This window comes from Mus caroli, unplaced genomic scaffold (genome assembly GCF_978045245.1).
Source record: "Mus caroli unplaced genomic scaffold, Mus_caroli_1 scaffold_5, whole genome shotgun sequence".
Taxonomy (NCBI): domain Eukaryota; kingdom Metazoa; phylum Chordata; class Mammalia; order Rodentia; family Muridae; genus Mus; species Mus caroli.
The window spans coordinates 7,529,458-7,552,934 of record NW_028227260.1 but is presented as its reverse complement, the minus strand read 5'-3'; the positions used below and the strand labels follow the sequence as shown (position 1 = coordinate 7,552,934).

Sequence of the window (23,477 nt, the reverse complement as noted above, 5' to 3'; positions counted from 1 at the left end):
GACCAGGGGGTACTGGTTAGTTCATCATGTTGTTCCAACTATGGGGTTGCAGATCCCTTTAACTCCTTGGGTACTTTCTCTAGCTTCTCCATTGGGAGCCCTTCTTTACAATTTTTTAAGTGAAGATGTTCCTGTGCTTCTTGACTATGCAAACGCTCACAAATGGTTTTGTCCTAAATGGCATTAAAGAGCAGATAATGATTGCATAAAGCTTGATAAGTAATCTGCAAAGCCTCTTTTCTCCAGTAATTACAACCTCATTTCCAGACAGACCTTTACCCCTTGACGTCAATAAGTGAAGCATTCAGAAATTCTAGGCTAAGGGACACCCATACTTGTACGTGTTTTCCTTGAGGTAAGGTGGAAATGTCCTGAGTCATTTCTTCTCACTGGCTTACTACCCTACCCCATGACCATGGGCCACATGTACAAAACATCTGGCAGAAGATGGAATTGTGGTCTTTAGCCTCTGAGTGAATTTGTGTGTGATCAAAATAAAGTGAACCATGGACGGAATCCAGCTCCACAAACTGGCCTCTTAGGACTCTGCTTCAACCAATGAGCAACAAGCCAAATGACTTCATTTGTATCTGATCTCCTTGCTTTGCTCCTGTCCACCCCTTCATGAGGTTGCCAATGAGAAAATCTAAAGCACAAAACAACACATCACCAGAGGGGGGGGGGGGAGAGACCAAACAGAAATCACTGTCTATAATTAGAACCCAGAAAATGATTTTTAACTTTAATACCTCAATTTTATCTTACTTATAAATGCAAATGACGCCCCACTCAACCCCAGATGGCAGGATCTAACCAGTAAGTCATATATTTTACAGCGTCAAGTACCCAATGTTCAGTTAATGAAATGTTAACATATCTAGGTAGTATCTTGGGCTAGAACAAATAGGCCACAATTTGGATGGCCAAAGTAATCTTTTTTGGTTTTTGGTTTTTGTTTGAGGCAGGGTTTCTCTGTGTAGCCTTTGCTGTCCTGGAACTCACTCTGTAGACCAGACTGGCCTCGAACTCAGAAATTCGCCTGCCTCTGCCTCCCAAGTGCTGGGATTAAAGGTATGTGCCACCACTGCCTGGCATGTAAAAATAATCTTAGAAGACTTCATACAGTAAAAATTTAAGAGTGCTATTAATTAGGGGAACAAAGGAAGGGGAAGGGAAGAGAAGGGTTGAGGTAGTGAGGTATGCGGGAAATATATTCAGTTATATAGTTGCTTGAATTGGCCTTATGGAACCCAGTACAATAAGATCTTTTAACATGTGTATGTTGTGTTATGTTTGTGCTGTGATACATGCTGTGTATGTGCTTGTTACTGTGAATGTGTGCACATGAGCTCGAATGGAGGTGAGCATCAAGTTGCTTCCTCAGTTACCTCCCACCTCTTTTTTCCAAAGTCTCTCCCTGAACCTGAATTCTACAGTTTCCGCTATGCTGGCTAGTCAGTGAGCTCCGGAGATTCTCAGCCTCTGGCTTCCTCTTCCTCATCAGCATCCTCAGGGACAAGTGATGTGGATGAGGCAGGGCATCCCAGGCTGTAGACCAAGAATTCCCATTTCAAATCCTCAGAACCCACGTAAAAAGCTGAACGTGGTTGTTCGGGTCTGTGACCCTAGTGTTATGGGGGAGGAACAGAAAGGACCACTGTGGCTTGCTGGCCTAGCTCCAGAGTCATGAGATACCGTGTCTGAAAAGAATAATGCAGAGCATAAATTAGTAGAATGGGTGGAAAATGGGATACTTCTGCAAATAAGTCAAATACTTTGTAAAAGTAATTGCTGGAGAAAACAAGTAAGAGAAAACTGAGGGATTAGGGAAAGTGTAATAATCTAGAAGGATTTAGGGGATGCCTAAAATGGGTAGACATTAAAAAGAGGACCAAAGGCAGCAGAGATGAGCCCATAGGCTAAGTGTTCACAGTCCATGCATGTTGATCAGAGTTCAGCTTCATAACATCTATTAAAAAAAAAAAAACTGAGTGTGGTGGTAGCAGGAATCTGTAAAATTAGTTCTGTGTTGGGAAGACAGGAGGATCTCTGGGGCTTGGTAGCCAACCAGTCTAAGCAATCTTTGAGTTCTAGGTTCAGTGAAAGACCCTGACTCAAAAAAATAAGGTGGAGAGCAATTGAAGAAGGCACCCAGTGTCAGCCTCTAGCCAGGCTACTACCCACATGCATATGTGCACAAATGCTCATACACAGAGAAATACATGCTAAATAAATGTAAATAAATTGGAGGGCAAGGCTTCAATCTAGCTACCAAACCTGCCAACTATATTTATCAAAACTTATAAATTGCAGGACATTTACATTTTAAAATAAGGTGCTTGGGGCGGTTTGTTTTTCGATTGGTGTCAGTCTCGGTTGTAGGAGAGCTTCTGCTATACATATATATTTAGTGATGTTAAAATGTGTGATAGACATTACCAGAATGTGTGGAACAGAGTGCTAGTTCTTATAAAGCGAAGAAAATGAAAAGAGGATGCTCACACACTGGAGCTGGACCCCAACTTTAAGAAACGCACTTTAAAAGGTATTTTGCCCTTTTATGATTGTTAAGGCAAAAAAAGTAATAACATTTTTGGTTAAATGTTCCTTAACTTCATTATTAGATTTAACAATCTTGGCAGAAACTGCCAATGGAAAGTATTTTATTATCTGATTTGTCTCAATTTATAATTACAAGTAGTCAGAAACAATAGGATATATTTCAGGGGAACTTATTTTAGGTTCAGGAGATAACCAGATGAGTGAACTACCATAGAAATGATCTGGAAAGGGAGATACAATCCATCTGTTCTCTGTGGTGCTATTTTGAAGACTTTGCCTAGGAAACTAGAAACTCAAGGTAGACTAAAAATCATCCACCAAGCAGCTTGACTCTGGTGTCAATGAGGAAAGTGTTCCTTGGAGTAGAACATTTCAAATAGCCCCTTCTGCATCTCACTGTGATTTCAGTTATACATCAGTAGGAAGGAGCATGGCCACCCAGCATCAAGTCTGCTTCTAAATTAGGATTTCTTCTCAGGCCAATCAACGTTGCTGTCAAGCACACTATCCTGATACAGGGTGCTTGCCGAGAACTACCAACTCAGCAGGATTTCTGAGTGTTGTCTCTTGTCAGCTCACTCTATTAAGACAGTATCAGGAAACATACTACATGACAAACTCAGAGTCCTGGAGCGGGCTACGTGGGTGCTGGCTGTTACATATGAATTAGTTGAAGATAGAAATATGGTTCATTATCCACAGAGGATGTCAATAAAACACACCTAATAAAATGCCTTCCCTGTCACAGTTTAAAATATTATCCAACTCTAAATGATATTCTTCTCGGACTCCTAGACTTTTCTTGCCAAACCCCTGTGTAAGTTGGAAGTCAATGGAGTTCTGTTATTCACCCCATGACATTTGCTGACATGTGCCTTTGATGAATGGATGCTATGTTGTGGTGGCTCTTGCTACTTTGCAGGGCTTATTGTGCCTGAGCTCATGTTGATTCCTTGAAATTGGCAAAGGTGAAGTATTTTCATCAGGAAAGTCATTATAAACCATAATCAATGGTGTTATATTCCAGCCACCATTGTCTTCCAAAGCCAGTGATTAAACACAGTTTTTATTTTATTTTTTCTGCCATTGACCTTTTTAAAAAAAAAAAACATGGACTAAGTTCCTCTCAGACAATGTTTTTAAATTCAGTAACAACATTAAAGTATTAAAGAACCAGTTTATGCTACAATTACATGTATGCTTCTCTGTTGGCATCTGAAATGACATGATTTAGTAGCAGGTCTGCTCTTAATTGTATGTGACAACTAGCCTAAACTCTATTCTAAGATAAGCACTGCACTATAACATGGTATAAAAATATCTGTGACTTCTCTTGGAGACAGAGCTATCAGCAGAGCAAATAATGCTGTGCTTTGTTGGCTACAGTTATGACTGAAGAAAAACTACATGGCAGCTAAGTGATGGAGAAAGTACATGTGCTATCTGTCTTTCATCCCAAGGCCACACTTAGTCACAGTTCTAGCTGCAGAATTCTTACTCCAGGATAAGAATTCTTGTTCTGTCCGAATCCTGTTTCATGTTTGTCAGCAACAGTGTAAGCCATATGCCCTCTATGCCTGGAAGATGAATTCTCTAGAAAATATGGCTATTAGAATGCTGACCAATATCCCCCAAATTTATAAATTGTGATTCTGTTTGTATAATAATTTGTCAAGTTATTGTTTCATTTAATCACTTTTCTAATATTTTTAAAGTTTTAGCTTGATCTCTCTGTCTCTCTCTATCTCTCTGTGTCTCTCTTTGTGTCTCTGTCTCTGTGTCTCTCTGTCTCTCTCTGTCTCTCTCTCTGTCTCTCTCTCTCTGGTGTACAAATGTAATACATGCACCTGTGCATATGTGGAGGCCACAAGGTGATCTGTCCTATCACTTTCTACCTGATTCCCTTGAGATTGGGTCATGTAGAGACTAGGTCATTTACTGAACCTGGAGCTAAGATGGTGACCAACAAACCCCGTGATCCTCCTGTCTGCTCCCCACAGTGCTGATGTTACAACCATACATGGTTATGCCTGCTATTTATGTGAATGATAGGGATTTAAACTCAAGTCCTCAGGAAGTGCTCTTATGCACTGAGCCATCTGAGCCCTCTCCCTAACTCCTTGAATGCTGGATCTTGGACTGTCTGTTATCTGTTCACATACCTGTTTGGTTTTTATACCCAGCTGGAAGACATAACCTTAAACTTCATCCTTCGCTGCAGCTTTCTCTGTCTATTCTAGCACACTTGGGTCTCTTCATTGTCCAGCTCCCTCTTGCAGAACTGCTACTGCTCTCCTTGGGTCACCGCCTACTTGTGCTGAGGACCATCAAACTTAGATTCTTTCTCAACTCCCTTCCACCCTTCTTCCATCTCTTCCAACCTATCTTTCTCTTTTCACTCCTATCCATACTGTAATCCACGTTCACTTTAGTCCATTACAGAGAGCTCCCAACAGGTTTGCCTGAGTTTAGGCCCACCCTCCATTTCCTTTTATGCTCTGCTTCTAAAATTACTGTTTCAAGACACAGATCTTATCATTTCTCTCCTCTCTCTAACTCTCTGTCTCTGACACTCTCGGTGAGTATGTGTGCATATGTGTGTGTGTATGTGTGTGTGTATGTTTGTATATGTGTATATGAATGTGAATGTGTGTGTGAGCGTGTGTGTGAGGGGGAGGGAGGGAGGGAAGGAGAGGGAGAAAGAGAGAGGGGTGGCTTTGTATGGATAAGGATGATTTAAAGGATTTTCTTGATACATTTTCATCCTTTCCAGTAACTGTTAAAATAGTGATAGAAGGTTCTCAGGTTCCTTAGAAATTCTCAGCCACTCCCTTCAACTGACTCTCTGTCCTCTTATCCACAATACCCTATTCCAAGTGCTGTTTCTTAAAGGTCTTTCTTACCTTGCACAGCTCTGTTAAAGTCTTACTTTCTCCAGAACAAATGCCTGGGGTGCGCCAACCTGAATGAGCCCCCAAAATTCCTGTTCTCAATGAGGTTTTTGTTATCTTTAAGTGTTAGCTAGCTTTATTTCATCTGTAAGCCGTAGAAGGGAAGGAACGCTAGTCTAAAGATACACAGCCTCCAGAGTGCTTAGAAGGCGCCTACCAGGCAGAGTGTTTCAGAGCAGGCCTTGTGCATGATTCTATAAGTTGCTATCCAACTCATCTAGTTTTCTGTTAAATTCTTCTCTAATGATTGCATATGCTTATATTTGGTTGGTCCCAAGAACATTTTGAATTATTTAGATGCAAGGAATGATGTGATTTGCACGTTTTTGCATTTTTCTCTAGTACTTGAAAGTTGGAGATGCTCAGTAAATTCTTGTTGAAATGAATTATCGATAGCATTTGATTTTTTTTCCAGCCCTGCTTCTTATGAGGTTTGTATTTTACACAAGAGAACATTCTTATGAACTTGCCATTTCAAGGGCTTTTAAAAGTCAGTCACGTAGTCATACACTAAGACTATAAGTGGAAACATGTTGCAGGATTCACTTACCTGCTCATTTCTGCACTGAAAACCAGTCCATTTTAGCCTTTAGCAATAGCAAGTGTAAACAACCCCCAAATTCAAGGGGCTTTCCTAAGTCTGCTGTTTCTGAAATTAAAATGAGCATTGTTGTGCTAAGTAGTTGACGAAAAGTGTGGTGATTATACCACAGCAGTTGCTGACATTACTGTGCCATCTGTTGTGGTAGGGCCTGATGATGCTCAACAAAAGATAGAACCACATCACACAGCAGTCCTTGGAGAAGGTGACGCTGTCCAGTTGGAAAATAAGGTATTTTAAACTTAATTTTCTTTCTTCATGCCTCTCTCTCTCTCTCTCTCTCTCTCTCTCTCTCTCTCTCTCTCTCTCTCTCTCTCTCTCTCTCTCTCTCTTTGTGTGTGTGTGTGTGTGTGTGTGTGCATGCATGTATGTGTGTGTGACATGTGTGTCTGTGTGTGACATGTGTAGGTGTTCATGCCCCCACACACATGCAGATGTCAAGGGAGGATGTCAATTGAGTGTCCCACCTCCCACCTTAGTCCTTTGAGACTGTTGGGTCAGGGTCCCTCAATGAACCTTAAACTCACTATTGCATCTAGGCTACCTGGCCAGGGAGCTCTCAGAATCAACCTGTTTCTAAACATCGGAACACACACACACACACACACCCTGAAACCTGGGGGTTATAGGTATGAATGATCACACACATATTTTTATGTGGGTGACTGGGATTCAAATTCAGGTTCTCATGGTTTAGCAGCAAGTGCTCTTACTAACTAAAGCCATTTTCCCAGCCCCAAACATTCAATTATCTTTTTAAAAATGTTTGAGTTTTATAAACTCATATAGTAGGTTTTGGTCAAATCCATCCCCTTCCTTTCCTTTCCAATCTCCCCCCTCTCCCTCATTATTCCTTCCCAGTATTCCTTCATGTACTGCCTCTGTTTTTAACTCCCCAAGTCCACCTAGTGTGCTGGCTGTATGTACAAGGGTGTAGGACTGTCATCATCTGGAGCATGGGTATCTTCTTAGGGATTGAATTCCTGAAGACAACGAACACTTTCTTCCCCATCAGCCATAGATACAAATAGTTCCTCAGATGGGGTTGGAACTTTATGATCCCTCCTCTATCCCTGATGGGATTTTGTCTGGTTTGATCTTGTGTAGGTCTTGTGCATAAAGTCGTAGCTCCTTTGAATTTATATGTATAATGGCCATCATGTCCAGAAAATAGTTTCATTTTAGATGTCTGCTGTCTGAACTCTTACAATCTTTCACTTCCCTTTAATTTCCTGAACTTAGACTTTTTTACTGATTTCCATGAAAATGCTTCCATTGAGATGGAAATTTTTTTCTCTTCCTTGGGAAATAAATCATGCCACTGTTTTATCAAGCCTGTTTACTAATTTCTGCTGATTACATTGCTCTATTTTGAGGTTTCTATTGGTATATCTCACAGTTTCATATGTATTCATATCTTGTCTATATTTGGATCTAGAGGCCATGCATCTTCAGCTTTTAAAATATTACCATCATAAAACTGATTTATTTCTTTTAGCATAAGTAAAACTAAGCTAGCCACCCAGGAGTATGAATGCAGATCTGCATGCTCACAGAGAGTCCTTTCAGAAGCATCCCCATTCGGAGCTAAAAAGAGTGTGTTGTGTTTTTCATCGTTTCTTTAAATGAATCTCTGCTTTTTAAGGTTTAGGGCTCTTGGGAACAATTTTTCCAGGTTTCTCAGTTTTTGTTTTTGTTTTTTGATTTTTTTTATGTCTGTTTCATTTCATTGAGCAATCGGCTTGTCATTCTGTGAGCCCATTAAGGCTTTCTCGTTGCTTTGTGTCACTCCCCAGTAAGGAAGATGGAGGAGACAATTGTGTCCCAGCACCTGGGCAGTTCCACTTTGAAAAGCAGGAATAGGAACTATTTCAGTGGCCGATGAATGGAGAAGTGATCTCTCTCACTTCTAGCTCTCTGACCCTAGTATCACATAATGCAATAGACTGGGGGAGATTTTCTATCTCTATCTAACGTACTAGTAATTTACCTGCTCCTATACTGATGGCCAGCAGCAGCTCTAGGAACTATAAACAGAAAAAAACAAAATGTCTGAAACATCAGAAAATGTATATCCCAGGGTCTATGCCCTCTGTTTTATGTCAAACCATACAAAACTGCCATGTTTGACCTACCAAAAAAAAATCGACATACCTCAACCCAATATAAAGAAAAGGTTTGAAAATTATTTACGGGCCGGAAGTTCCTGATATATTTAGTTTCCAATAGGGTCTGGTTATGTTTGGCAACCTCAGTTCTCCCTATTACATCCCAAAGAATACCTTGTAGGAAAGGATGGAGAAGCCAAAATGTAAAGAAGTGATGGGGGAAGCTGCAGGTCAGAATATAACTAGAGTAGACAAAAATAAGTGTTAGTTCATTGGCAAAATGGCAGCCATGACACAGGGGCATTTTGTTACCATTTTATGCAGTTTCATCACTGTTTGTATGGTAACCATGCATCATGAAAACTTTAGAATGAAAAAAATATATATTTAAAATAGTAATAATTTTCATTTAAAGAGGTCATGTGTTTGTAGGAAGTCCCCTTTATATTACAAGATAGAGGCTGTGATCGTTGGGTCTTGACTTTGCCACTTGTTGGCTGTGTGACTGTGGATATGTTTCTAAATTTCTCTGTGCTTCGTTTTTGTTCATTTGTTTTTACATTTATAATTTATCTGTGTGCATATGTGTGGGAGTACACATGCCACAGAATGTATGTGGAATCCAGAGGATAACTTTCAGGCATAGTTTCTTTTCTTCCACCATGTGGTTCCAAGGCATCAAACCTGGGTCGTCCAGCTTGGCACCAAATCCCTTTACTCAATGATCTGTTTCACTAGCCTAGGCTTCATTGCATTTGTCTGCAAGATTGAAAGACTTGAGGCCAACTATGTAGGACTTTTAAAACCAATCTGGATTACCTATGCCAGGGTCTGTTTCAGATCTAGCACAGAGGGCAGTAAAAGATGTCAAAAAGGCCAGATTCCGATCTATTTCTTTCTGTTTTACTGGTTCACTGTCTTACCTGCCCAATTTCTGTATTGACCATGGATTGTTATAGTGTGTAGGTAGAAGTCTGTTATGGCAGAGACTGCATCCTAAAAACTCTCTGGCCCTTCATTTGTCAGTCCTTGGTGCAGTACATTTTAGGTACGCAATAATGGTAAGTGGAAATAAAACTCCTGACAATACCTAATTTGACTGATTAACACATAAGCATTGTCTAATGAGGATTCACATCACAGGTTCAAGGACACATAGCCATTTCCACGTATAGCAAGAGCTCTGAGGGATACTGACCAATAGGTTTAAAAGCAAAGCTCTTCATCTCCATGTGGAACTCACGTTAGCCTGAAGATTCTAACAAGAAAAGAAAGATGAGCTGAATTGTAGTCAAGAATGAGGGACTGATTTACACCTCACTTCCTCCTAGCTCTGCTTTGCTGTTGGTTTCAGTGCATCTCACCTGCATGTCTTCCACCATACACGGCCGACCAATAGTATGGGCCAGTCCTCTAGGGTGGCCACTCTGTAGGGCAAGAGAAGAAGCAAAAAAAGGATGGGGTACAAAGCCACACCTCCATTTTCTTTGTGCCATTTCACCATTTATTTGATTTATTTCAGGTTCACATGGGGCAGCCCATAAGAACCCAGACTTTCTTCCTTAGTGGGTAGATTACCTTATCCTGTTATTTCTTTTTCTTTTTATGTGATGATGCAAACCCAGTCTTCATGCTTGTGCAATAAGTGCTCTAACCATTGAGCAATCTCCCCTACCCACACCATTATTCCTAAGTTTGCTGTAACACCTAACAGTGGCAGTGGCTTTGGTTTATACCAGGTTTAAAAGTCTTTGGGCCAGACACTTTGACTTCGTGGACAAAGTCCAAAGTATGGGTACTTTATAATGAATTCAAATATTTCAAAGTTCTTAGAGATTGCAAACATCAAGCTATTCGGGACACGTGATCCTGAATTGGTACAGGTCACCTTGACGTGCCTGTTTCAAAAGTTCCCCATGTCTGTTTAGCCTACAATTGGTGTGCTGAAAGTTTCTCCTGAGTGATGGTTAGAAGTACATGAGTACACTTACAAAGACTCCATCTAAACTTTAGACCATGTTGTACCAGAGTCTTAGAAGAATCGCAAGCTCATTTGTAATAAGTGTACTGAAGTAGATAAACACTGGCTGTCATGAAAACAATGGTTGAGGACACCTATGCTCTTAAACTGTCACAGTTCATGGATGTCCCATTCAAATGATTTGATTAATAACCAGTAAAACCCAGAAGTGAAACAAACCACCCATTGAGAGCTGGAGAAAATGAGTTGCTTTATTCTGTGTAAAAGTTCATGATAAAAAGAACCTCTAGAAATAAAAAAGAAACATTAGGTTGTTTTTTTAAACTCATTATAGTTCACTGTTTGATCTTTCCACTGATGCCCAAAGTATAAATAGTGAAGTCTAGAAAGAACAACTGCATGCAATTAAATCATGCTGAACTTCAATTTCTTTTGGATCATTTTTCCAGGTAATTCATCACAGTAATAAATGCTACTGCAGGCAGAAAATGGGCCTTAGCTTTGCTCTCACAAGCTTGCTCTTATTGTAAGCTTTGTGGTTATAATCAATTTAACCAAGTTAGAAACTCATAATTTGGAAGTTATCAACACATTAAATTACCCCTGGGCCTTTCCTCTGGGCTTTGATCATGTATTGTTGGTCCCAATGAAACTCAACATATTTCCTAGCTGTAAGCTATGGGGTATCAAAAGCAATTTGCCTATTTTTGTTTTATTTAATTAAAGTGCCATGATGCACTTGAAGAAGTCAAAGGACAAATCTTCAGAGTTCGTTTCTACCATGTGGGTGTCAGGAATAAAGTTGGGTGGTCAGTACCTTTACCTGATGATGATCTTGCTGGCCCCGAGGGCAAGATTTGAAAGTTTTTAAATCAGATGAAAAAGACTTAACCCCACAACACCCAGAGGAAGCTCCACTCCCAGGTGCTCTAACACACCCAGGATCCCAGAATCACAGGATCATGGAGACAGCTGGACTCTGAGGAGTTCTGACACAGCCAGGATCACAGGAATGACAGGCTCCAGCCAGATATATCGAAGGCAGGTAGTACTAGACATAATCAGATGGCAGGAGGCAAGTATAAGAACATAAACAACAGAAACCAAGGTTACTTGGCATCATCAGAACCCAATTCTCCCACCATAGTAAGTCCTGGATACACCATCACACCAGGAAAATAAGACTCGGATCTAAAATCACTTTTCATGATGATGATAGAGGACTTTAAGGACATACATAATTCCCTTAAAGAAATACAGGAGGACACAGGTAAACAGGTAGAAGCCCTTAAAGAGGAAACACAAAAGTCCCTTAAAGAATTACAAGACAACACAATCAAACAGGTGAGGGAGATGAACAAAACCACCCAAGATCTAAAACTGGAAATAGAAACACTAAAGAAATCACAAAGGGAGACAACCCTGGAGTTAGAAAACCTAGGAAAGAGATCAGGAGTCATAGATGGAAACATCACCAAAAAGACTTCACTAGGAACGAGGAAGACACACCAAAGCAAAAGGCAGAAGCTGCAGTTTTAAAGGTCCTGCTTCAGAGTTGGAGTTGTTCTACATGAAAAAATCATCTGAGCCTCTAGGACCATGTACAGGTTGCTGAAAATCAGTGTCCATAAAGGCATTGGCATAGAGGCATGTAAGGACTCGCCCATCTTCGGCTCATCGTTCAGCCTCTTTGCTTTTACATGGCTTCTATCATTTGACACTATCGATGAACATTTTCTACTGGGGCTTTGAACTACATTAACACTCTAGTAAATACCTGTAGTGGTCATTAGATTTTTTTTTTAACTAATGCCTTGTTAGGAAAAGAAAGACAAGGAATGGGGAGGTGTGTCAGTGGGTAATGGTACTTGCCTCCAAGCCTGGCAACCTGAGGTCAATTCCCCCAGGTGGAAGAGGAGAGCGAGTGATCAGAAGCTGTGCTTTGACCTTCATATACATGCCATTATATGCATGCACTGCCGCCCCATTATCACAATAAATTATGTAAAAAATATTTTAAATTGATAGAAAATAGATATGGCTTAGATTAAAGAAGGGGCAGCCCAGATGATGAATCTGTAGCAAAGTCGCTGAAAGAAGTTTGGAGCAGAAACCTTCAAGTTTTACAGCGATGGAAAACTTCTCTTCGACTCCTGAAGAGTTCATAATTTCTCATTTCAGACAAAATGCACGTGTCCTTCCCTCCTGCTGTCCAAATAATAACGGGAAAGTCATCATTTTATTTGAGTAATATAAAAGAGTCAAGCTTTTGTTTTTAGCACTTTCTCATTCCACAGTGTGGAAACAAGGCATGTTTATCACTCCCCAAAGACCTCTCTTCTGATTAGGAAACTTTCATTGTGAACAGTCAGCACTTCCGTAGCCTTTCTTTTCTGCTCCGTTAACTCTTTCCCCTCCACTTCCTGACCCACCAACTCAATTTTGTCTCCTTGGCCATGCCCCAAACAAACAACAGAACACTATTATACGGTCCTTTTCTCCGTGTCTCTAAGAGGCCTTTTCAAACATCTGAGGGAATAAGTCCTTTGTAATAACTGACTTGTTAAAATTGCTGTTGAGGTCTTAGTCATTAAACATCAAATTTGAAAAAAGAAAAAAGAAAAAGAAGAAAGCATGCCAGATGCAAACTTCCCTCAGTTTTGTCCACTGGTAGCTCACTACGAACACTGGAAACATCTCTAAAGCCTCATGGAATTTTGGTATATGGTATGGAAAAACAAAACCTCCTTTCTCGGTTCTCTGAATTGTTGTATAGACTGGACAACGATTGTGTTGGTTAATCTTAGTTGTCAAGTTGGTGCATCTGAGACCAGAGAATCTCCACTGAGGAGGAGTCACCTTCATTGCTTTGGCCAGGGTGCATGGCTGTGGGTTATTTTCTGGATGGCTGATTGATGTAGGAGGTGTGTGGGTCATAGTGGTAGATATTATCATCTCTAGGCAAGTGGGCCTCCGCTGATGAGAAAGGTAGCAAAGGGGCTAGAGAAAGGCTCAGCTGCTAAGAGCACTGGCTGCTCTTGAAGAAGTCCTGTGGTTGCAGTTCCTAGCAACCATATGGCAGCTCAGAACCATCTGTAGTTCACGTTTCAGTGAATCTCCTTGTTTCTCTCTGACTTCCTTCACATGGATACCAAGCATGTGTATGCACAGTCAGGTATGCAGACAAAGCATTCATACGTACAAAATAAATAAATCTAAGGGAGGGGAAGAAGGAAGAGAGGTAGCAGAGCATGAGCCTGGAAGCGAGCTAGTCAGCAATGCTTTTCCATGGTCTCTGCCTTAGTTCCCGCCTCCAGGTTCTAGCATTGGCTTTGGTCGGGGTTCTATCAGAGAAACTGTGAAACTATAACAAGCACAGTGCCTAGCTGTTAGAACTTTATAGAAGCAAGAGTCAGTAGGGGGTGGATGGAGATCTGTGCTTACAGCAAAGAAATAATTTGACTACGTGAGCCTGGTAGCATCTGATTTCAAAAGAGTGATTTGCAGCTAGGTTTCTATTGGTATGCGTTTGGGGAGTGAGCTGGGTTATGAGTCAGTATGGCGATGATGACTAAAACATGGCAGACCTGAGGATGCTTAGACTCCTGTGAAGAAGTAATAGAAGTGTCAACTAAGTGCAGGGGTGAAAAGCCACCAGCCCTGAGATGGCAGGAGAAGCAGATGAAAACTTTTGAAGAAACCATTCTACCATGTCTTCTTACTTAATTCTTAATTGAAGCCAAAAGGAAAAGCTCATTGCAGTCCTCTTGCAGCTTTTATTAAATGGACAGAAGAAAAAGAGGTTGATTATTAATTTTGTTAACTACAGAAATAAATCTTCTGAGACTATGCATTGGAATGACATCAAATTAAAGAGATTTGTGTTAGTAGAAGAACATAACTATTTGATATAATTATAATAGAGCTTTGTATTAGTAGAAATGTATAAATATTTGATATAATTTAGAATAGTGTTGAATATTTAGAAAATGCCATATAATTAGAATATGAGTGAAATTTTTAAAACTTAAAGCTTTAAAATATATAGTAATTTGGTTTATTATAACTATCTGATTGAAAATTATAGACCTGAGAGAAAACTGGGAAAAATGCAATAAAAATATAAAAATAATACGGAATGCTCAGTTACCTATTTGTTTTTTTTGGGAGGGGGCAGTCGAGACAGAGTTTCTCTGTGTAACCCTGGCTGTCCTGGAACTCACTCTGTAGACACCAGGCTGGCCTCGAACTCAGAAATCCACCTGCCTCTGCCTCCCGAGTGCTGGGATTAAAGGTGTGTGCCACCACACCCGGCTTTCAGTTACCTATTTGTAATGAATGATTAGTAGTTAGTGGCTTAAAATAATAACAGTTTCCCGTTTCTGATCATCATGGTGGTTGACTCCTCTGCTGGCTTCCTGGGGTGGCCCAAGTGTAAGAGCTCAGTAGAGCTCTTATTTGTGGGATGCCTCAGGTCTCCTTTATGTGTGCCCTCTTTCTGGTTAGGTCACTATTTGTCTCCTTATGGCCCTAATAAGAAAGTTCCTTCCAAGCCAGAGTATTGGCAAGTAGGAGACTTGAAGGCATAAAAAACAGAAATGCAACTCAGAAAAGTCACCAGAGTTAAGCGCAGTCAGTCACTAACATGACGCCATGAAAGAGAGGCCAATGGAGATGTGTGCAGCCAGAGCTGTGGGAATGGGTCTGGGGATACGTTGGGTTAGAAGGGTTAGCCACTGGGGAGGGAGCAGAATGAGGACAAGCTGGAACCTATCAGCACCCCTGCCTGCCATTCACTACTAACCACCATATGATTGCAAGAGCACAGCATGGTAGCTACTTTAAAATATTTAATGTTTTTATAATGGAACGATCATCTGATTTTAAGCCAGAAATGCATTGATTATAAAAACAATTCTCCAAACTTTATACCCACATGTATGTGTACATTTTACATTATATATGTGTTTTCACTTTAAAGGCGCTGAGGCGCATCGCATATCCTATTACTTTAGTAAGTGACAGAGCAATCAAGTCTTGGTTTTGGATTTGTATAAGTATTATTTCCATTAAAAAAATCTATTGTGGGCTGGTGAGATGGCTCAGTGGGTAAGAGCACCCGACTGCTCTTCCAGAGGTCCAGAGTTCAAATCCCAGCAACCACATGGTGGCTCACAACCATCCGTAACGAGATCTGGCGCCCTCTTCTGGAGTGTCTGAGGACAGCTACAGTGTACTTAAATAAATAAATAAATAAATAAATAAATAAATAAATCTATTGTTAGACTGGGCTTAGCAGTTAAGAGCACTGGTTGCCATTCAAGAGGACCCAGGTTAGGTTTCCAGCACCCACATGGCAGCTCACAGCTATTTGTAAGCAGTACAGGTATAGCAACACCCTATTCTATTCTCCTTAGGCATGTAGGAAAAACACTCATCCACATTTAATAATAAATAAATAAATAAATAAATAAATAAATAAGTCTTAGACATTATATTGTTGCAGAAAAGATGGAAAGAATTTAAGAGCCAGAGGTGGTGGATGAGCCCAAGGGAAGAGTGTTTTCCAGACACAACAACATTGATGTATGTATGAACTCAGAGAGACTGTGACAGCATACACATAACCTGTACAGTTCAAACTGGACAAATCCCACCCTGAAAAAAGGGGGACATGGTCACAAAATCTCACTGCTAACCAAGGATCTATTTATAATTGATAGCTACCGGGAGAAGGAAAACCAGTTTTCCATGGAGTGACACAGAGGACATCAACTACACTCCAGGCCAGGCTCCGTGTTCAGGATTAGTTGGCCAACACAAAATAGACTCAGTGTGTGTGTGTGTGTGTGTGTGTGTGTGTGTGTGTGTGTGTACATGTGTGCGTGCTTTTTGGGGGGTTGGTTTGAGGGTTATTTTAAGAATAAGAAAGAACATGAAATTATGTAACTAGAGAGAAGGTGGGATAAAAGGTAAGGGAAAGATAACTAAAATATATAATATGGAAAAATGGAAAAGAAAAGATAATAAAATAAAAAAATGATTTCGTTCATGAGAGATAAGCTAGTTTAATCAGATAATTTTTTGGGAAGATGCTCCTGTTAAAAATGAACCTAGCTTTGATGCTGAAGAGATGGTTCTATGAGTGAATTGCCTGGATAATAAAGACTTGAGTATGGTTCCCTAGCAGCCATGTGCGAGACTGAGTGTGATAGCATATATCTGTAACCCTACATCAGAGAGAAGACAAACTAGATCCCTGGAGTGTGCTATCTAGTCATTCTAGGCAAAGGGTGAGCTCTGCTTTCACCGAGAGACCCTGTCTTCAAAACTAAGGTAGAGAGGTATTGAGAAAGACACTTGACAAAGACCTCTGGCCTCTACACACATACATATGCACATGGACCTACATACACACACATAGACACACAAACACAAAGAAGACTTAAATTACAGTTTTCTTTCTTTAACTTACAGATGTTGATACATTGGTAACCTGGGCTTATTGCTGAATTCTTGTTGCTAGAATATTTAAATATCCTAAGGAATAAACATTCCCATATCAAGGATTGCGGAGATGTTTCTGAAATTTGTCCTTGGTAGCATGGCCCACTTAATTTGTGTCTTCACTATGACTTGTTTCCACTTTGATACTTAAAAATAAACATGCCTCTCTGGAGAGGCCCTTGGTATTGGGAAGATCATATGCCCCAGTACAGGGGAACGCCAGGGCCAGGAAGCGGGAGTGGGTGGGTTAGGGGCAGGGTGGGGGGAGGGAATAGGGGGCTTTTGGGATACCATTTTAAATGTAAATGAAGAAAATATCTAATAAAAATGCCTTAAAAATTGTAAAAATAAAATAAAATAAAATGCTCACTGTTCAGTGCTTTCTTTGATGACCTTAGGACCCCCAAAGAAGCCATTTTGTCTTAATTGCTGGGGAGCCATTAAGAGAACCAGTTGTCCAACATGGTAAGTCCAAAATGCTAATTTCCGTAGCTCACTTTCTTTTCCTTTGACATATATACACACATATGTGTATGTATGTATGTATGTATATATACACATATAATTAAGTGTGTATGTTTGTATGTGTGTGTGTATGTGTGCAAAATAAAGAGCTTTATTTTAGCAGATATTGCATAGAGGCTTGGAGGTTTAACAATATGGCACTGTCAATGTTGTTTCAACTCTTGACAGAAAGTAGAAAGTCAAATGCATATATACTGAAGAGACAAAACTTGAGGCACTGATATGCTTCATAGCAATCTGCAGCTGTGGTAATACAACCAGTCCCCCAAGAATGTGAATTTGCCCACTGGAAAAGCTATTAACTTATCTGAATGACCTATTCATCTTTTAATGATCCCACCTGCCAATACTGCCAATGAACAATCAAATTTCAATATGATTTATGGAGGGGAAAATCAATATTCAAATCATAGCCAGTACTGTCCTTGTAATCTATTCTATTTTTAGTGTATATATTTTAGTATGAGCCTCCTAGGAATAATACTTCTTTGAAATTTTCTATAGTAGTTTAAATTAAAAAAAAAAAAAAAAGCCGGGCGTGGTGGCGTACGCCTTTAATCCCAGCACTCGGGAGGCAGAGGCAGGCGGATTTCTGAGTTCGAGGCCAGCCTGGTCTACAGAGTGAGTTCCAGGACAGCCATGGCAACACAGAGAAACCCTGTCTCGAAAAACCAAAAAAAAAAAACAAAAAAAAAAAACCAAACAAACAAATAGAGGGGCTGGAATGATGGCTCAGCAGTGTATGCTCCACTTGCAGAGGATTTGAGCTTAGTTCCCAGCTCCAGAAGTTCTAATGCCCTCTTCTGGCCCTCCTTGGGCATCTGCACAGGCACACGCACATGCACACACACACACACACACACTTACTTAAAATAAATATTTTTGAAGAAACAGAAATAGAATTAGTGTGTGGAGAAGGCAGTGCTGTAGTTGAAGGTAGGAAATGCTGACAGAGATACGCAATCTCTTCAACCCTTTGGATCTTGATGTCCTTGTATCATTGGCACTTTATTAAATGACAAAAACCTAAAAGCACCTAGAACCCAACTTGTTATTTATACCTTTGCCTACAAAACATACTGTGCAACTCACTGAGTATTTAATTAAGCATGACTTAAGATCTTATCATATTCCATTACTTGGCATGAATCCCCAGGCATAAACTATGATCTCAGATAAGCCCCAGCTGGTCATGCATTTAAATCACATGGAATATTTAGAAAGTATTCTTTTTTTCTTCCAGTAGTAATTTAGGGGGAATATTAAATCATATTTCCCCAGTTTGTGACATTTCACGCTAATTTTGTACAGTTCAAAATGTCCCTCCCAAGGTTTATAGTCCCTTCTTCCTTTTGTCATGACTGAATAAAATTGTTCTTCTGCAAAGAAAACTACAACCAAATGTAGTAGGGTCATTATCTAGTTGTAGACTGGAATTTGTAGAGGAGAAGTGTGCTTGGGGTGAAATCCTTTTATGTTAGGCCCTTTCCTCCATAGCAGTTTTTAGAAGTTCAAGAGTCCAGTTGAAATGAAGATGACAAAGCAAAATGGCAGGCACTGTGTATGTAAACCCTCTTCCAGTGCCTCTGAGCATGGAGACACTGGGTATTCTTATAAACACCAGCCAACATTAATCAGACAAAAATATATGCCTCTTGGACTGCCAGTACTTAGAGGCAAAGCAGTTTGTCTAGTTAGCTTAATTTAGTTTTTTTTTTAAAGTTTTTTGTTTTGTTTTGCCTTTGCATGTTTATAGGTAGCCACAAACATCCTGAGTACTTGGCGACTGGTTGTGGTTTTTGTGAATTAATAACAGCCTGCCCCTCCTGTGATTGAGTGCTCATAATGATGACATTAGGCATAGATGTCATAGCATGTTGGAATAGAAAACTATCTTAACTTTGATGGAGTTATGTCCCTCCTACAAATGAGAAAAAATGCAGATATTTCATTTTCTTAGCATATGCATTGATGCCATTTACTATTTATTAAGAATTGGTCATAGTGTTTTGCAAGTGTTAATTTATTGAGGCTTCAAAACCACACTGGAAACCTGACTAGGGTGACAAGGGAATGAAGAAAAGATGGACATACAGACACATCTTCAGAGAGATGGACTCGGTTGGCCTGCACTTGGTACCACTGACTATGCTACAACCCAGAATCTTGGCACTTTACATGTGTGTGTGTGTGTGTGTGTGTGTGTGTCTGTGTGTGTGTGTGTGTGTGCGTGTAGCACGGGGGAAAGAAGTTAGCTCATCTCTGTGGGGTCTCTGTGTGGGAGGTCTCTGCAGGGCAGCAGTCTCTGGTTGTAGTCATCCAGGATGAAGAAGCTGTGGTTGTTAGTTATTGCATACACTACCAATGTCCTCACACAAGCCAGAGGAGGCTTTCTAATTTCCTGAGGCTAACTTGAGGGAGGTTTTGCTAATTCCTATCAGTTGGAGACATTGGTTCTTATCAATAGTACACATTCAGTCAAGGCTTCCTCTGTTCCCTACACCTTCCTAGGTGACCCAAGGACAGTTTATAAAACTGAGGGACATGGTATGGTGTCAAAATAGGATATAGATACATACAACAGAAAGAGTTGGGGCATACGATTAGTGTGGCCTCACTGGGGAAACAACGGGAAAATTATTATGTGCAGCAAGTGAGTCCTTGACCCAGTATTTGGTCTGTTTGACTGATAAAATCTTAAGTGGACTTTTCCTAGCCCTTTGATGAATTAAAAAAAAATGGTTAACACTATGAAATAATTTTTAAAAATGCTTCTTGCCTTGAAATATATTAATAAAATTTATTAAAGCTATGGTGTTGGTGATCCCTGGCAAGAGGATGATCACACTAGTATAATATATCTTCTGGAATGGTGGGGGGAAAGATAAATTATGATGGAAATGAAAGATAAAAACAATAGAAGCATAAAAAAGTTAAAGAAAGACGAAAGTCCCTTTACTTGCAGTAGTATGATAGTGACTCATGACAGGAAGGAGAAACTAGCCAAACTTAAAGACTTGACCTACTCTATGGTTCTATAGGGCACATGAAGGCATCTTCTGGAGAACTACCAAAAAACGCAAATGTACAAGTTGTTTGGAAGCGATTAATACTTCTCTTTGTTAGTTTTCAAAATAGATTGAGACATATCCCAGAAAGGCAGAGCCCCGTCCGTCCACTGCTTAGCCAGATACCAAAACTCTGCTACAATCTAGCTGGTTTTATAATATCAAGTTGGTTCAATTCCTGAAATAAGTTCAGGTTCTACAAAATAACAACTACAGAATGTGCTGCATAAAGGGATTGTCATTGCTGGTGAGGAACCTTCAGTAGACAGTGAGACTCAATCCGGTTTATCTAAGTCTGGTCTGAATGATAATGTATAATTGTATATAGTCCTAGCCACAAAACACAAATGCTAGCTAGTCCCATATGACTGAACAGTGTGAAAATGGGCTATTGATGCCCAGCTATGCCTAGATTTTGTTTTAACTGAGGAGCTATAGGAATACATAGCACTTCTAGTGGTAGAGGAACATGTCATCACCCAGAACTTTGTGAATGTCTCTTTCTGCCCTAGGTCCATTTGTGATGAATACCAATGAGGAAATTTCTCAGGCCATTCTTGATTTCAGAAATGCAAAAAATGGTTTTGAGGGGGCCAGAACCTGGAAGTCCAAGATTGGAAACTAACGAAGAGCTGAGACGCTGCCACTTGGATGGACTGACCATTCAGTACATTCAGTTTCCAAGGCTAGTTTAGCTGGTGCTTCTGAAGCCAAGTTAAGCTGGGCTTAACGGTGCAGTCCTTTAATCCCAGCACTCTAGGAGTCAGAGACATCAGGTATCTCCGATTTCCAAGCCCATCTGTCTTGAAAATGGAAAAATAAAAAATAGAATTCCACATTAAAAAGATGTTATTTGTAATGAATTTTCAGGATGCATTATATTCATGTTTGAAATTGTCAAAGAATATGTTTAATTTAAAAAGGAAAATTACAAACAATAAAAAAATGGTAGTAACATATATAAGATATTTCCTGATACATGCAAATAATTTTAATTGTTGCTTTTTAAAAAAAATCAATGTTCTTCATTTGGTGGAAATTATTAAGCACCTATTAAAAATAATTGCTATTTACATGTGCTTTTTTATATGGGAGTAGATAGATGCCTTTTTATTCTCTGCCCTTTGGGGTTTTCTTGAAGCATATTGTTTGTTGCTGCTGCTTTCTGTGCCTCTGACAGCAGATATCTGAGCATCTAAAGTCCCTCTACTGAAGCCCATCTGCCATCCTGGCCATCAGAACTGTGTTCTGGGTTTCATGTTACAGGCAACGTGCTTTAAAAAAAAAAAAAAACACAGCAGTCCTGCCCATGTGAGTCAGCTTTTAAAACTGCCCTGCTCTTGCTAGGAACACAGCAGGATTCCAGCCAAGACTTCCCAGCGTTTTCTGCCAAACTCTGTCAGATTTAAGACATATGCTCCTGCAAGCTTTCTTGAAGGTTGTGAAAAAGTTTGGATCCATAGTTGGGTTCCAGCCTGCTGTAACTGCAAGTATCTGTGGTCATACCACCTCCTTATAAAGCAGCTAGAACCTTGAGCGTAGGGTGGGGATTTTTTTTTTTATCTTCAACTTCCTGGATAAGAAATGTCTGTAGAGTGATTTCTAGTTTCAAGTGGAAGACATGACCACCTCCTGATTATTTTTGCAGCGGGAAACTTTGAAATATTTTTCATTGCTTTCTCCCATACTAAGATTGTGTGTGTAGCAGTGAGGGAGTCCCTTGACTTACTCAAGTCATTTCATTGGATTTTGATTACAACTGATCATGTGATTTTTTTTTCCATGTAAAGTTTGGGGCTTCAAACTTTGCTTCTGGAGAATGCCTTTTGCAACAGTTTTCAGTAGCTGCCTGGAAACAACTGCTTAGTCATCGGTAGACATTTAAAATATTCAAAATGTATGGAGAATGGGGAATGGGGAATATCCTCATGATGTTCTATGTGTACTTGGTGCAGGGGTTCAGGAGCGAACATGGAGCAGTGAAGGTAGGTGAGCTTGAATATTTCTCTTTATTGGTTTTCACAGAAAAAGTCCTTTGCCCTCGCTGGTTTTGAAGCAGTCTAAAAGCCCTGCCTATTCTTAGCCTGTGTGTATTAATGACTGCTTTACTTTGGGGGCTTAATAAGTTTCTTATCATGAATGTTTGAAAGTGTGTGTGTGTGTGTGTGTGTGTGTGTGTTTGGAATGGGGATAGAGCATGAGCATTCTGGAAATCTTTGACACTGAACCAGTTTGCTCCCAGTTGTGCTTGCAGATGGCACAGTGATTTTCTGTTGAAGCTGTGATTTGCCTTTGTGACACACACAATTTTGTGGGCCCTTGGTTTGTAGGTTTTTGTGAGCAACCAGGTTGAGTAATTTCTTCTGTAAATTGAAAATCACAGTGGTTTTTTTTTTTTTTTTTTGTGGATGTTTTCTGTCTGGTTTTGCTTATTACCAATTACCAATTGCTACCATCCAGGAAAGAAAAGTTTTCTTAGGGTTTGTTTTTGTTTTCCTATTTTCTGCTTTAGAAAAATGTGTCTAAGATAAAGTAGTCAACAGATCTTTGGTTCTACGAGCAGGCATCAAGAACAGCCCAAGCCATTGAGAACCATGCAAAAAGGACGAACGATGGGGCTACCGACTGCTAGAATAACATTTTCATTTCGTATTTTGTATCTTTCAAGCCTTTTTATTTTTGAAAAGGACCCGGATGCAATTGTTTTGACTGGAGTGCTACTAAATCATGACTGATTTAGAAATCTCTGGCTATGAGCAGATAGAAATCAGATGTGGGCTTGAGTTTTATGGCTTGCATTTTCCATACGGGGGAGCATATCGCCCCCCAGAGGGGAAAATTAGTTCATGACGATGTGAACTCTTTGACATGGGAACCATCATATGCATAGAGTCCATAAACAGGGAGTAACTCTGCATCCAGGTTTCATAGGTCAAGACTAACTGCTCCATTTCCAGTTTTCACCCTGTCAACTATACTCAAAAGTGGATTTCCTTTCCCCTGCAGCCTGACATGGAGGTCTAATATCAAGGCTGGTAGCAGTCAGGTAGAGCTGAGAAGTGTCCTTTCTGCCATGTGCATTTTGGACTCACAAAGCTTGAAAGATTCAGGCTGCTACATCGAAGACTTTCTACCCCAGCATAATACTGTTCGACATTTCACTTACCACCAGCC

General features: G+C 40.1%; 2 protein-coding genes across 4 annotated transcripts in view; both read left to right on the top strand.

Annotated features, from left to right (window-relative positions):
* Pir (pirin) overlaps positions 1-21,166 on the top strand; it is a 101,613-nt gene extending 80,447 nt beyond the window's left edge. Inside the window, exons 8-10 of one of the 2 annotated variants that reach the window (XM_021153257.2) lie at positions 6,263-6,345; positions 17,109-17,175; positions 20,816-21,166. In XM_021153257.2, coding sequence (XP_021008916.1) covers positions 6,263-6,345; positions 17,109-17,175; positions 20,816-20,928 — 263 coding nt within the window. In that variant the 3' untranslated portion in view covers positions 20,929-21,166. The remainder of the gene's footprint in view (positions 1-6,262; positions 6,346-17,108; positions 17,176-20,815) is intronic. The other variant, XM_029473315.2, reaches the window with a different exon arrangement.
* Positions 21,167-21,298: 132 nt separating this feature from the next.
* Vegfd (vascular endothelial growth factor D) overlaps positions 21,299-23,477 on the top strand; it is a 30,246-nt gene continuing 28,067 nt past the window's right edge. For both annotated transcript variants that reach the window (XM_085837914.1, XM_021153978.3), the window contains exon 1: positions 21,299-22,288. In XM_085837914.1, the coding sequence (XP_085694040.1) occupies positions 22,210-22,288 (79 nt within the window). In that variant the 5' untranslated portion in view covers positions 21,299-22,209. The remainder of the gene's footprint in view (positions 22,289-23,477) is intronic.